We start from the raw sequence: 15,591 nt of genomic DNA, 5'->3' as shown, positions 1-15,591 counted from the left end.
AAGAATCGTTATTGTGTCTTTAGAGAGAAGGTGAAAGTTTGCTTCAGTCAAGCCCCTGTTTGCTCAGAGCTGGGCCTGGCAGGTTTCAGAAATAAGCGATGGACTGATGCTTGTCAGGAGCATGCTACTTCTGAGTCTTTTCTAAAGCAGTCATGTCATCTTTCCACCCCACTTTCCTCCATTCCCCTTGGGAGCCTGGGATGGGGGAGCCCAGCCATCATGCAGGTTCATCTTCTAAAAGCCCCTAAGGGTGATATGTCCACAAACAGTGGCATTGCAACTTCTCCCCTGGAGACGCTCCACAACCTGGAAAAGGGATTTGCTTTCAAGCAAATAAGGCAAGTAAATCCTCTTCTGTTCCTCCCTTTAAATCCTACGCTGCTGCCAAGCTCGCCCTTTCTCCTTGTTATTTTAATGCTTCATAGACCTGCAGACTGGCCACTCTATCTCATTGCCATGGCTATCTAGCTTTGCTAGACATTTTTAGCTCTCTAATTCTCTCTCCCTAGATCAAGGCCCCTGTGCCCAGCATTGACATATTATTCCCACTGCTCTGCTCTTTCAGTTTGCGGTACTATCCTGGTAATAAATAGAGCAATCAGTGCATATCCTCTGAGTGGCCAAAGCTTCCTTCTTCTGACTCCATTTCAAGATGGCAGTATCACCTACTCGTTTTCATCCCTTTCTAATGGATACTCCCAAGTGCACGACCTGGTCTACAGCCACATGTTTCTGATACTCCAGGGCACCTGGCCTCTGCTCTGAAGCCTCATTACATATCCAAGCCTGTAGACTTGCAAGATAACCAGCCACTCCCTTTGAGCAGCTTACTGCTGTATTAGATATGAACCTCGGGGAGCTGGGGGAGGTTCCTGAAAGGCCAACATTAATGGCCATTAGGGAGAGAGATAATTACTTAATGCTAGTACAGCACTTTGACGATGTAAAGCTATATAAATGCTATGTACAAGTAGTATTATAAGGCTTGAGGTTTGTCTGCTACCAAGGAAAACTGGTGTCTGGGGAAAAAATTCTCCTTGTCCCAGCTTTCTGAATGACATCCAGCTGATTAGGAAGGGAAAAGATGACATGTTATCCCCAATGAGTTCGGCAGTACAGCAGCAGGTAGTGGAGTAGCAGTGTTCAGCAAAGACTGTGCAATATATCCACAGTTTGGGCCACTAACAGAGATACCATGGAAAGCAAAACCGGAGTAGGGTTGAAAAACCCTCATGAGAACTTTGGACTGGTGGGAATCCAGATCCTAACATGTTAAAGGCAGCTCTTGGTCGGCAGCCCTGTTTTCCCCCTCCCGGCTCACATACTAGCTCCAGGGCTGTAGCCCAAAGTAGCATTCAGAGCGGAGCTACTGAGCCATCCCCTCCATGCTCACAGCTGAAGGTTGCTTCATGTTCAGCTAAGAACAAAATTTGGTCTCTGGCATACTCTAAGCCTGTGTTTTATTTTCCTTTTTATGCAGTTTCCTTCCCAACTTTGAAATAAAATAAAAAATAAATCAGTGTTTTTGTTTTCCTTGGTCATTTGACATTTGCTTTCCAAGGTCATTTGACAGCTTTCTTCCTGTTCCTGGCACACTTCAGGGAGGCTCTGCTCCTGCTCCTGCCTTGGGAAAGTCACAAGAACCACCGTAGATGTCTTCATATGGTGCAGCATTAGTTGAACTTCCTTTTTATGTGCAAGAAGCTGAGACATTTGAGTTTGTACAGAATCACATAGCAGTAGTGGAGACCTTGGCACCATTTCTCTCCAGGAAAATCTACTCAACACTCAATCCACAGAACCTAGTGATAAGACACACATTCTCTGATTGCTGTCTCTGTTCCTGCTGCCATAGGTAGGGATGACCTGGGATCTTCTTTAATTGCAGACCTGGCTGTCATCCCAGGCTGGGCTGCACCAGAACATATGTCCTTTAGACCTCAGCTCTAGGAGCTGGATGATCCCTGGAAGATACTTAGCTCAGGACCTTCCCTCAGCAGCCAGATGTATGTCCCCATCAGGACACATTAATTCCTGCTGCGGGCAGGAGTTGTTATTCAGCAGTTCTGGACAGCTTTGTATGGATAAGAGCCACAGGTGGTCGGGTCACCCGAGAGGACACAAGGACAAAAAAAAAGCAATGCAAGCAAGAAGCAGGAAAAGCTTCTCTCTTTGGCTAAGTTGAGCTCTTGGAGAAAAACAACAAACAAAACTGCTGTAGAGCACGCCTTTGTGAGTCGAAGTTTGTCAGATCAGGTTGGGGCATGCGAAGGTGGCTTCTCAGGGGTGAGGCAAAAGGCAGTACATGCTCATGGCTGGCTCTCCAGGAGAAGACACTCCTTCCCTGCCTTCAGTGCTGGATCCAGCAGCGCTGAGAGACATTTCTTTATCAGATGTGCCAGTATTTCGCCTGTGCGAGTCCCGACAGATTCCTGGGCACCTTTTGCAAAGCAGAGGGCTAACTCTGACATGCCAGACAGAGCTGAGCTTTGCTGAATATTAGCTGTCCCACACTTCATAGTTTTAACTGTCACCTTACTAGGCTCTTAAGTACCCAAGTAGTTTACACCAGAGGTAGCTGAATTTAAGTGCAAGTTGTGACTGCATGCGATTCCCAAGTACTTTATCTGTAATTTCCTTTCAGCTTATCCAGAAAGAAGGGTGCTAGCTATATCTGAGACTGCACCATTGCCAGAATTACTCTGGCCTCAAAAAATCCCCAAGGTGTTCCCCTGACTGAAAGGCATCATGTGTTATGGCCGTACCACCCCCAGGCTGAGCCTCTTTTAAGTGATTCAAAAGCTGTCACTGCACACCCTCAGCATAGCCCTGTCCTTGCCTTCAGGTCTTGTGCCTTTGCTGTCCCTGCTGTCATAGCCGGTGCTGAACGTGAGCGTAAAACCAGTCAACAAAACCCAAAAAGCTTCTGCCAAACATTTTGACTCACTTGACTTCTTGTGTCCTCACCATGCAACACTCCACATGTGTCTACTCCACTTTCTGGGAATGGCAGATCTGACCCTCTCCTAATCCTCACTCCCTGCACCTAACCATCTCCTCCGTTGCAGGCTCTGGCAGTGCCGCAGCATACGACTTGCTGCTCCCCTGCATGCCAGTGGCTGAAGACATCTCACAGCAATTTGCAAGGGATCACAGAGGGGGTTTGGAGATTTACAGAACACACAAAGGAGCCTGTAGCTGTTTCTCCTACTTGCACGCAGCTGTGCTGGGTGTCCCAGCCTGGCCCAAAACCGGGGAGACGCAGGTCACCTGCAGCCAGAGGGGAGAGGGATGGACTTACCCAGAGAGAGCACGGGGAAAGGAACCAAATGTGCCTGTCGTGAGGTGATGTAAGGAGCCAGATGGACTTGCTCAGGAGCTGGAAAGACTGACCAGTAGGATTAATGTGAAACTGAGAGGGGGGTGAGACCTTCCTGCTGTCAGCAGGACTGTTTGGTAAGGGACTGTTTGTTCCCCCCAGATGCACATACTGTGTTTAAACATGAGTCTAAAAATAAAGCCTGCCATTGACATTGTTTTTCCTTACTTCATTTAACAATCTAGTTGCTTTATGACCTGTAATTCTGAATCACATTGAATCAAGCAGTGTAATTTGCAAGCAGGGACAGTGGCCTTTCTCCCCCTTCCCCTCATCTCTGCTCCACTGAGTGTGTTTTAATCCCACGGTTTTCAGCATTCCTAATGAGCCATTAACAAGCTGCCAATTACTTATGCAAATGAGAAGGGGCAGACATGGAGGGGTGGCTGTACCTAGAGGTAAATTCTGCTACCTCAAAACGGCCTGAGATAAATCACTGCTGCTCTAAGAGCTGCCTGTACCCAAGAGTCCTCTCAGTTATATTATCTGCCATCTAAAAATGCCAGAGGTAATGCAGAGGATGGTTAAGAAAAGGGAAACAGAGGAGTAATCGCACATATATTTTTAATTATGTTTGCCAATAATCTATTTGGTGTGCTCCTTACCACGCTTCACCCCTCCCCTTTTCTTCTCAGAACTCAAAGCAGCAGAACCCACTGCTAGGAAAGGGCTGCACAACCAGCCTGCAGAGGAACAAAGGCCAGTTTCTCATTTTATGTAAGTAAATGCTCCGAAAGCCGTGCTCTCCAACACCAGGACACAAACTGTGAGAAACCCCAGACATGCCTCATTCAGCTGGGGAGACGTGGGAGCAGAGCAGCTGTAGTTTGCAAAGCACCTAGTAAAGAGGTCAGCGAGGCCACCACCAGGTCCTAGCAGGTCCTAAACCCCTGTCCTAACAGTTGCTGCTAGAGCCTTCCCAGGTGAAGGAGAGGTGACCAGCCTCCTGATCCCCCGGGCCACCTATTGAAAGCTTTTTGTGGCCCAGAACGACAAGACCCCACACTAGGATCTCAGACAGCGGAGGAAAGTGGTAGCACTGGGGAAGGATTCACCGGTGGGAGACCCAGTGGCTTCCCAGGAGTCCCACTGCTTGGCTGTGGGTTGGCACTGGGCAGCTGTGCAGAGGCTGCATGCAGGTGGTGGCCTCTGTGGTCTTCTGCACCTCAGCCACAACATGGACACCACATCTGGGCTGTTCAAAAGCTACCAACTAAGCCACCTTTCTCCTCGTCACTGCCCAGACAAGAGGCTGGGAAGGCCACTAAACCTATTCAAACTACAGCCATCAGATAGTTTGTCAGGCACTGAATGGATTTACAAATTTGTCTCCACTTTTTTAGGACAGGCCTGCTCGGAGACATCCAATACCCATGAAACAGCACAGCTGTCGGCCGGTTCCAACTTCAAAGGGGATCTGTAGTCTGCAAAGACTGCATGTGCCAACAGAAATTGTCCATGACTGATCTGCATTATCATTTTGCAGTGAGCTGGTAATACTACAAGAAGTGTTTAATAGCTCAAAAGCTAATCAGATAGAGGCTAAGTTAAACCATCATGATGCAAGAAAGACGTCCATCAGGATTCTGCTCTTTTGGCGACGCAGAGAATTAAAATCAGCTCAGTTTCTGGCTTCGGAAAGTAGGAAGAAGATTTGCCCAATAAATCTTAACCTGGCGATATAAAAGCAAAGTCTCAAAATGGCCTGAGAAATGCAGCTTAGGAAATAGGACCAATAAAGCACTTGCACGTGCGATCACTCTATGCTAAAATGCTTTCAGATTGGAATCTCATAATCTCCCCTTCCATTGTCCCTCTCTCTCTCTGTCCTGACAGTGACTCCCCTCTGGATAACCAATAATGCTCCATCTTTGTCTGCAGCCAGAGCCATTCCTGACTGACGACTTTACATGATTTAGATAAGGCTCCATTACTTAACTTCTGGATGCTGGATAATCAGTTCAACTGCCTTGGCATTAATCATAATAATATTCAAAATTCATTAGGCTAGATTGTTTGGAAATCTATTTCTTGTTAATGTCAGATTCCCTGAGCATAGGCCTGGCAGCATACAGACAGAAATTTAATACAACACGGGGTATGGGAACTCCCTATAGAAGCAGTCCCTTTCTTTACGTGCAGCTGGACCGCGATCTGGCAGCTCCTGCCTGGTTTGTCATTTGTGAATCTTGTTAAGTAGCAGTGAAACACGGTGAGCATGCCGCCTGTTGGTTGACCAAGGGGCATCTATAGAAATATATAGCTGAGCATGGAGTTTTTAAGGGGGAAGGTTAGATGCTCAGATCTGCGCCCACAAATCTTAATAGTAACTTTTGTATCTAAAAAAAACTGGGCGAGCAACCTCTTATGCGTAATCATGGTATGGAGGTACAAAAATCGAAAGTCTTTTTAAAGTAGAAATCTGTTCCTTGCTTTCCTGAAAACTTACAGTACTTTAGAGGATGGGGCCTTAGTGCTTTACCAAGGTGAAAAACTTTCAGCAGTAAAATAGCTGGATCGTTCCTTCTAGCCAGTTTCCTGTGGGCCAGTTGAGGACGGTTCCCAATGGTGCACTTCCTAATGGTTTATTTGGCCAGTTTAAGCATTTTGGGTGATGGTGCTTTCCTTCAGGTATGAGTTCTCACCCTCTAGTTGAACAGTGGTTTCTCAGCAGGGAAACATCACAGAAATATAGAACAACTTCAGAAGATGCATACGCTTTCTCTCCTAACGAAGGCAGTGCAGGCACAGATGGCATCTCAGACAAACACGTTGCAAGCTGTGTTAAAATAAAGAGCTCATCATCGGAGGCTTCAGTGTCACACCTACTAATGATGTGATTAAACTCATCAGTGCCGGTGGGAAAGCTGTGCCAGCTCTGGCACTGCTAAATGGAGAGCTGTATTTCACGGCAGAGGCAAACCTCAACCCCCACCACCACCCATGAGTTAGGCCGCTGTAGAGACACATTGAATATAGGATGTTAATGGCTAAACTTCCTGAGACCTAAAACAGGGGAGGTTGCCCTGGACATGCCTTTCCCATGCCTGCCTGAAGCATCCCTGTCAAAAGGTGGTGTGGCACGCAGAGGAGAGGCTGCAGATGGTGACAACGGCCAAAGAGGGACAGGCACAGGAGAAGAGAGCTACTGCACCCATCTGAGCCCAGCTGCAATGGGGGAGCAGCAGCAGCACCGGGAAGTCGCAGAACTAAAAACGGTGATAGCCAAAATGGTGGCACGTGCAGAAGGTGAGGCTGGGGTCTGGCTGCAGGATTCTGCTGGAAAAAAAGCAATTTAGCTGAAAATTTGAAGGAATCAAGCATTGCATCCTCTTCTACTCTGTTTTTCCACCTGAGACTTTCTGTGCATTGAAGTTTCCTTCATTCTTTATCAAGTTTTCCAGATGCCCTTGAGTAGGACAGAGTTGCTGGAGTCCCATGCGTTTTAACCACTGTGTTAAAATTCTTTCTCCTTACTTTATTTAGCCAGGAGCGTAAATAAGCAAACCCACAAACACAGGAACCTGGTTCCCAGATGCCATTAGAGCCCTCGAGCACTAAGTGGCCATCGCAGATATTGCTAGTTGCCTTCTGCTCCCCTTCCTGCAGCCAGCCAGATGCTCCACCCCAGTGAGCCCCGCTGGGACCATCTCACAAACCCAGCACCCGGTAGGACACATCTGACTGTTTTTGCCCTAATATAGGACTGCTTCTAGATGGTCAGCTCTCCGAACCGGGTGAGTTTTCTTAGAGGAGTCTCTAGCCACCAGCACTCCATTAGGGTTAGCCACAAGAGGAAGGACGGAAGGAGAAAGTGAGTCTACAGAAACCTCTAATGTTCTGCAGTGTCTGATAGGATGAATGACCCCTGCAGACATATGCTGAGCAGACAGGACAGTCCTCAATTATGTCATTGCTGGAGCATTTACTTCAAGGAGAAACATGACTACAAATGCTGGGCTTAAAGCCTCGGCTGGTTTCACTGCCTCTGGATAAGCCGCTCTAGTCCAAGAGCGTTAGGTATGCGTATGCAGCGTGCACAGGCAATGACACACATGTCTGCGTATGAAACAGCTTTACAGCCCAAAGGGTAGAGCTGAAAAAAAAGCCTACTAAATTTCATTCTGCCCTCTTTCCTTTGTGAGAGAGGGCCCTAAAGGATTTGCTAAGGTATTGATGGGTGCTAATCCATATATCCCAGTGGGCAACCCACAGCCTCCCTCAGGAAATCGGAAGCAAATCTTGCCTACATGATGGAAATTTCCTGCTTGCCACACTGATTTTCCCCAGCCTCAGCCTCACCACATTATCCCTGTGCTAACTTCTATATATTTCTCTCAACGTTTTCTAACCTCCAAGCTCACAACTTTGTAAATATTTGCAATCAGGTAGCACATCTCCTCACTCTGGTCATTCTTTAGACAAACTATTTACATACAGCTCTTTCTATCCTCAGCAATCAATTGCTTCACACTGTCTTTGTTTCTGTTGCACCTCGCCAGAAGCTGTCGACCTCATGGATACTCTCTTTGTGGGGCTGAGTCAGGGACATGGGGCTGTGTAATAAAAGAGTATTTAAAGTAATGATTGCTGTAGAGGCACACACTTTGCTCTTTGACTTGGGTTCTTTACATGGATGAGCATTTGTTTCACTGGCACACTGAAAGCCACAAGCTTGCTGGGGAGCTGCCACCCCACAAGGGACTGTGCTTAGTTCGAAGACGACAGGGTTTATAAAGACAAAACGCAATATGGCCTGGAGCGGGCACAATCTCACTTTACAGCAATACTTGCTGTATATTGATCAGAACCGTCCCGGTGCTTTATTAGCCACCCGAGAGGTGCAATGAGCTGCTACTGGAATTTGTGCTTGATAATCAAAGGCATTTGTCATTCTTCGAAATGCTCCATGAGCAGGTGTTTGATTTGGGCGTGTGTGAAAAAAGGAGGACAGCAATCCGGAGCGAGAGGCAGGGAGGCAGCAGGCACAGGTAGGGTGTCCTGCTGCCCACCCCTTGTCCTGAACCACTGGGCATCCTCGCTGCGGCATCCCACATGGCCCCCTGGACACCATCCCATGGGGCAGGACCCAGCAGCCGTGCAGCTCTGTGGCTCAGCAGAATCCTCCACCACTGGCAAAGTTCTCCCTGATGGCTTGAAGAGCAGCAGCCGTTGCTGCTGTTCAGCCCCCAGCCGCCCGGCACACATAGCTTCCTCAAAGCCCTCCTTTCTGTTTTGGCTTTCCCGCATTTCCTAGACAAACTGCTCTGGGTTTTGTTCCTCCCTCTCACTGACAGGTAGAGGTGGCCTTGCTGCCCTCTTGTTGCACCTCCCCCAGCTTGAATTTTAAACTATTTAACAGCTTTAAACGCACCTAATGAGGTTTCTGTCTGCACTTTGCTGTCATCCCTCTGCTTCTCTGACACCACGAAGAAAAGTGGTTTGGAAACCTATCGCAGACTTCTCTGCGTCGGAGGTCTAATTACATGGTAACTGGTGACCTTGTAAGTACAGGGTAATATCTGCTGTGTAACACCAGGGTAAATTATCCCAGTACTTCTGCCTTCTGCAGAGATGGAAATACAGCCAGTTAAATGGTAATTGATCTTTGAACCATTTGACACTTGCCCAAGCCGGTGAGGAGTAACCAGCAGAAGCCCACTGGCTCTGCACGGGCCGAGGGACCGGCTCAGGAGCCACCGTGCTGGGAGCATCTGGTGTCACCTGGGCAAAGCAGGGGTTACTTTGTCACCCAGATTCTCCTGGTGCCGGGGCAGTACTTTGTCACCCAGATTCTCCTGGTGCCGGCTGCCTGGGGCAGCGGGTATGGGCTGCTTTCTCAGAGCTGGATGCGGCTGTCTCCTGCCTGCCCTACGTTAGGCATTGCTTATTCAGACGGACACATCCAGAGTCATCTGCAGGAGGAAGGAGGCACCAGGGGCATGTGGATGCCCGAGGGGAACAGGCACCCACCCTGTCTGCATTAGCAGGATGGGGCCAGAGGTTCAGAGCAGCTCATCAGTGATGGGGGGGAGCTGTCTGGAGCGCCTTCTTACCCTCACCGCGAGGGAGGTGCGTGGGAACAGCACCACCGCTTTCCTCTGAAACCATCCAAACCAGACAGGCGCAGCCCCAGGCATTCACCCTGCAAACTTCAGGAAAACCAGCCAAGAGATCTGCTTTCTCCCTCCCGGCTGTGAGATGCACTTCGTTCCTTCCCATGCTAACAGCCTGTTGCCCCGGGGCTAGGGGCTGCCTGTCTGACCCCTGGTACCTTTATGGCAACGAAGTATATTTGCACACATTTTAGACCTGCTGACATCTTTCCCTCTGGAGAGCTTTGGGTTTTTATAGTAACCACGGTAATGATTTTCAGATTATAGACTAATAAAATATTTTAATTTGTTAGGAACATGAAGGTGGGCACTGTAAGATTCTTATGACATTTAAATTGCTTAAAAATGAGATGCACTTCGTTCCTTCCCATGCTAACAGCCTGTTGCCCCGGGGCTAGGGGCTGCCTGTCTGACCCCTGGTACCTTTATGGCAACGAAGTATATTTGCACACATTTTAGACCTGCTGACATCTTTCCCTCTGGAGAGCTTTGGGTTTTTATAGTAACCACGGTAATGATTTTCAGATTATAGACTAATAAAATATTTTAATTTGTTAGGAACATGAAGGTGGGCACTGTAAGATTCTTATGACATTTAAATAGTGCTTAAAAAAAAAAAGGGAGGGGGGAGGGGGTTCTGAGCACATTTATTTTCCAAACAAGAGCACTCAAATAGAAAGTCAAAATCCCACACGCTGGTACCGAGATCAGCTCTAACACCTCCCCTCTGTGCCTGTTTCACTTGAATACCTGCCAAGTTAAATAAGCAAACATGGGATTTCGGCGTCCTAGTTGCAAACCTGTTTTTGTCAAGTGAGCCTTCCTCCTTAGTCACTCTGGCTGATTATGCTGCTCGGCAGTGACCTGACCCTAAGCGTGTATGACTCCGTCTGCCATTGCCCTCTATGGGCTGGGTCACAACTAACGGGTGCTGCAACAGGTAACACAGCGGTTTTGCACCGCTGCCTGTACTCACCTATTTCTTTTCCCCCCTCATTCATTGCACACTCTGATTAACTAACTGGACAAGACTGTAAAGCAAGCAAGTCATGGGTCTAGAGCATCCCATCATTTCCATGGCATGCAACGTACACTGTGTGCCACAAGACAGACTGCTGCACCAGCCCCTTTCCTCTGGCTGGGTAGCAATCGCGTGGTTTGGAGTGAATAAGGCTGCACTGAATAAAGCAGGAGCATTTCGGAGGACGAGAGTTGCCCTTGCAGCTCTATGCGTTGATAAGGCTGATAGCTCTGTGCTTCGTCTCCTAACCTGTAAAACGGGGCAATGCAACTCACTGACTTCTCAAAGATGCTGTGCAGGTAAAGACTTGTACAGTAAAGTAATAAATGGCATGGAAAAGCCTGCCAAGAAAGGGAAAAATAGTCAAATGTTTAGCTCAGGGTTAGTTATAGCTGGCAAAAGAAATGGAGTTGTTACACAATGCATATTACGGAGAAGAATAGTAAAGAAGTTCCTTTGTTCTGTGAGTACTTTTGCCTTGTACCTCAACTGGATCATATAAGATTAACGGCAGGTGATTATGTAAAGTCTGTACTACAAGGCAGAGGCAAGTGTGAGCTCGGGCCTCCCCATTATCATTACCTGACCTTGCACGTTCCCTTTTACAACCTCAGCATTTTTTTGTGGATAGGATTTCTGGGTGGTTATTTTAAGAAAACTGTGTTAAATTTCTTGCTTCTGTGCCAGGTACCTGCTGTTTAACAAACGGGCCATGACTAAGCATAGACTGGAAATTAGAAGCATCTCCGAGTTAAAGCAATGAGATTCTGGGACCGTCTTCCCTTAGGAGCACATTTAATAGTGGTGCTTGATTATGAAAAGGATAAATCTGATGTGATTGATGCAACAGGGGATAGGATTTGATGATCCAGGGAATCCCTTTCAGCCCTCTGTACTCCCAATGAACTTATTTTTTAAGGGCGGGGGGGACGCAGTGCTCTACTAATGGCAAACAATGGCGAAGCGTGTAGATACCTGCTGACGGTTAGTGGGTCTCCATCCCCAGATTTAACCACTTCCTATCACCAAGAAGGTGGAGCAGGTCTCGCTCCTGGTTCTGCCCATCCTGAACATACCAAGCAGAGGTGGGCGCAAGGATCCTATCTGCTTCCCTCTTTGCATTTTCCAACTACTGAGGACTTCCAAAATGCACTGTCCTTCAACCAGTACCACACATGTCTCACCTCACAGGTTCCCTATGTATTTCTAAGGTACTTACCCGTCTCCCAACACCATAATGACTGTGTCCCTTGCAATCTTTTTTTCATGTGAATCTCCTCGGTGAAGATAAGCAGGGATCACCTTTTAACAATGGGAAACTGAGGCACAGAAGGACTAACTGAATTTCCTACGGTGACAGAGGACATCGGTAGCATGGAAGGGACCTGCAGCCCAGTCCAAGGCTGGGATCTCACTGCAGGACTCTTCTTCTTCTCCATACACCTAACTGAGCTCTCCTTTTCAGAACGGGAATAGCAGAGCAGAAAGTGTTTTTCAGCCCAAGCATTCACTGGTCTGGGATTCCCATCCTCTGTCAAGCCAAGGGGGCTGAGCTTGGGGTTTCTGAGGGCACAGTGCAAGGTTGTTTCAGAAGGGATGCACAGGGAAAGTGGTTATGATGTTCCTTTTTCTCCCCTGAGTAGTAGTAGTCGTCTTTAATTCCTACTTGCTAATAAGGTAAAACGCTGTGATTTCTGCAGGATCAAATGGTGCAGTATAAGCTAAGGGAGTTTATTAATTAGCATGCTTTCAGGGCTGGGAAAAAAAAATAATAAAAAGAAGCAACACGGTTGTAGATGATAGCTATAAATATGACTCAAGCATTACCTGCCATGGCATTTTAGCCAAGGGGAGGCTGTCATGTTAGTGCTGGGCATGGCACTCTGATGGTGAATAATAATCATAAATGAGAGGGCAAGGCTTTCTCTCTCCAAAATGTGGCTGTTCACAGACATGTGCTACATTTCTCCAGGGCCTGATCCTGCGGATAACACCAGGTATAGCACTTCTGTGTGAGTGCTCCTCTGCCTTCCCAGGGATTGCTTGGAGCAGTGAGTGCTAAGCCCAGTGGTAAGCAGTTGCAGGATCAGATTCATAGTGTGTCAAGCATTTTGGATTAAAAGAGCTATAAAGAAGTCACATATTATTATGTCACATTGCAAAGGTCAACCCCAGTATTTGTTCTGTCATAAGAACATGATTGAAAGGCAAAAAAATAGTGTCAGGGCACAGGGGAAAATAATTTTTTAAAAACTGCCTTCAGGGCTGAGGATACAAAATTACATCAGTGCTTAGAACTAAATTCCCATCCACACCCCGCAATTTAATTTTGGCTCAGAAAGGCATAAACGTAACAAAATCACCTTTCGGTGGCATGTCTTCTTATCCACTGACATATCCCCTGTAAAATCAGCGATATCTAAACTCACACTCCCGTGTGATTCTGGCAACAGTCAGGAACTGCCAGAGCCCTGCTCCGTCACGGATCCCAGGAGGGCTTTGCGAGATCCACTCAGCTGCTTAACACTGTGTAGGCGTTCGCTTAATCCCCGTCGCTGCCGGGGCAGGAGGAGCGGTGGTGATGCTGTGAGGAGGCTGGGCAGTGGGACAGCTAGTCCTTCATCACCTGGCCAGGAGCATACACCTCACCTAGCAATGTCACAGGCAGGTTTGGGTAATTGGACCCTGGTAATTTGTCCCAGTCACGGCTATTTTGCAAATATTTATGTCCATATCTCTGGGCTTGCTGGCACAGGGAAGCTATTGAGAAATAAAGTGTGGAAGCCATCACTTTCCTGCCTTAACTTATGAGGGGTCATAACTGCTCTGCACAAACAAAGTCTTTGGGTGGATTAGCTCAATCCACTTCTAAAACGGACACAAGCAAAGGCTCCCCAACTTTCTGGATCAACAGAGCACTTCCTTGTGTGCCAGCAGCAAAACCACACAAGACCGTCAAATTCAATGTTTGCCCTTCTCACAGGCTTCTGCAGCTCACCTCCAGCAGCCTTGCAGCTTGCTGGCAGTGGCTTCTGCGATGCTGGGACAGCTGGGGACCCACTGGGCTGAGCACCCCTATGCAGAGGCTTCAGCGTGCAGCGAGCACAACGGGATGATGGCTCGCCTCTGTGGGAGGGAGGGCAGGGTGAACAGAGGAGTTACCAGCCCTCAGCTGGCTCACACGGCTCCCATCAGCCACCACTGTGGCAAAACTTGAACTTCTTTGCACTGCCAGAGCATCAAACCCACACCGATCTCTCACTGCCACTCCACTGGGCAAGGGATGTGGGGAGCAGTGGGGCAGTGGTGGCGGACATCCACTCAATCGCAGCTGCAAGCACCCAACCAGTCAGACACCGAGGCTGTGTCTAGACTAGCAGACAAAAGGCGTCAGGGCTGGCATGTGATGGTCCGACTGTTCAAATGGTCTGGTTTTAGTCCACGCCAATTTGACAGCATCCAAACAACTGCTGAGAGGACAACACAAATGAGCAGGGCAAATGCCACCCTGCTTGGAGGCATGGAGCGGTTTAGCTGCACAGAGACCAACCATGCTGCGCTCGCTGCCATCAGAGCCAGAGGATGGCCCACAGTGTCCACTAGTGCAGACACAGCCTGAACACCCACAGAGGAAGATTGCACTGAGGACTTTTGCATTCATCCCACATTATCGCACCGTCCGGACAAGCCCCAGAGAGTTGCTATAGTAGAAACATGTACAGTTTCCATCACACATGTACGCCCCTTTGCTGCCAAACGTACTAGACCCGACCTAGTCCCAAAGCCGCTCAACCCCATGTGTCATTTCATGCTCAAGCGGCACCAGTCCCCCGCTTCCAGCTGCCCCAGGGGTCGAGATCCACTCACTGTTGCAGCTGCCGGCGGTGCCAGTCTCTGTCGCTGCCACGCTGCGCTGAACTGGCCCTTCGGATGCGGCCCTTCCTGACAGTGAATGGGTGAAAACAAGGGAAGGAGACAAACAAAAGAGAAGGGAAGGGTGAGAGAGGGAGGGAGGGAGGGATGAAGCAAGGGGACAAGAAGGGAAAGGGTATGTCTTTAACCGAACCGTACGTCTTTCACTGGCTACAACATCCCAACACTGCACAACCCTTGCTGCGAGGGCATGGGGCAGGTGAGACCCCCTGGTCCTGGTCACCACCACCTTGCACCCCACACCATCACCTGCACCAGTATAGAGGGAAGGTGAGGGGTGAGCACTGGTGCTGGGCGAGAGCCACAGGGTGCTCTGGCCTCCTAAAACTCCTTGGACTGTGAAGCCACATCCCTTGGGCGACCCAGCATCCCTCTCCGACAGGAGAAGTTTTAAGAGGCTTGAGCAGTTCCTCTGTATCTGGTACTTAAGCATCCTGCTCCTTGGCCATCACCAGCCTTCCTGGGCACAGTGCAGGGACCCATCTGCCTCTGCCAGCAGAACAAGACCCAGGCCTGATGACTTTACTCAAGCAAGCTTGGGTTAGCCAGAGTTAAGGGCATTGTTGGCCAGATGTCCCAGTGAAGAGTCTGGTACATCACCCTATGCTACCCCAAAAGTCTTTGTCCCATCAGCACTGTCGCAGGTTGGGGGAGGAAGAAAAAAAACCTCATCCCACAGCTTCCGATCACCTGCAAACCTGCCAGCGCTCGCAAAACTGAACCTTAGGAGGGGATAAGGGAAGCAAAACGATGGAGCAGAACATACAGCACTGCTTTTTCCCGTGTATCAAAGCAGGAAAGATTTGGGGAATGAGAGGGAGGAGAAGGGGTAGGGATCGCAGTGTGCAAATTAAGAGTGAATGACGAGCATAATGTCCGCTGACTTTCTAGTAAGGTGTTCATGTTCCCACCGGGACAAAAAGGAGACAAAATCCCAAGATGAAAGGGCAGTTGGTGAGCACAATGGTTTGGGGGGAGACTTCTGGCCGTGCTACTTAGGAGCTCAAGCTGATAGCTGCCCGAGGAATACCAAAAATACGGCCTCAGGCTGTGTCCAGCTAGTCATCGCCCTGGGCGCCTTCCTACCCTGCACCAGGGGTGAAAATTGAGCTGCTAAATGTATCCGACAGCTCATTCTGCTT

At 48.6% G+C, this 15,591-nt stretch overlaps 1 protein-coding gene across 4 annotated transcripts in view; it reads right to left on the bottom strand.

Annotated features, from left to right (window-relative positions):
- Positions 1–15,591, bottom strand: part of NTRK3 (neurotrophic receptor tyrosine kinase 3) — a 224,871-nt gene that overhangs the window by 6,795 nt on the left and 202,485 nt on the right. The window contains exons 16-17 of one of the 4 annotated variants that reach the window (XM_009276578.2): positions 10,238–10,245; positions 2,687–2,700 (exon numbers count right to left, since the gene is read on the bottom strand). The exons of 2 other annotated variants lie outside the window; for them this stretch is intronic. In XM_009276578.2, the coding sequence (XP_009274853.1) occupies positions 2,687–2,700; positions 10,238–10,245 (22 nt within the window). Of the gene's footprint in view, positions 1–2,686; positions 2,701–10,237; positions 10,246–14,383; positions 14,459–15,591 lie in introns of all 4 variants that reach the window. One more of the 4 variants, XM_009276575.1, reaches the window with a different exon arrangement.

This window comes from Aptenodytes forsteri, unplaced genomic scaffold (assembly GCF_000699145.1).
Source record: "Aptenodytes forsteri isolate BGI_AS27 unplaced genomic scaffold, ASM69914v1 Scaffold1, whole genome shotgun sequence".
Lineage (NCBI taxonomy): Eukaryota > Metazoa > Chordata > Aves > Sphenisciformes > Spheniscidae > Aptenodytes > Aptenodytes forsteri.
The sequence above is the reverse complement of the archived record's forward strand: the minus strand, read 5'-3'. Positions and strand labels throughout refer to the sequence as shown.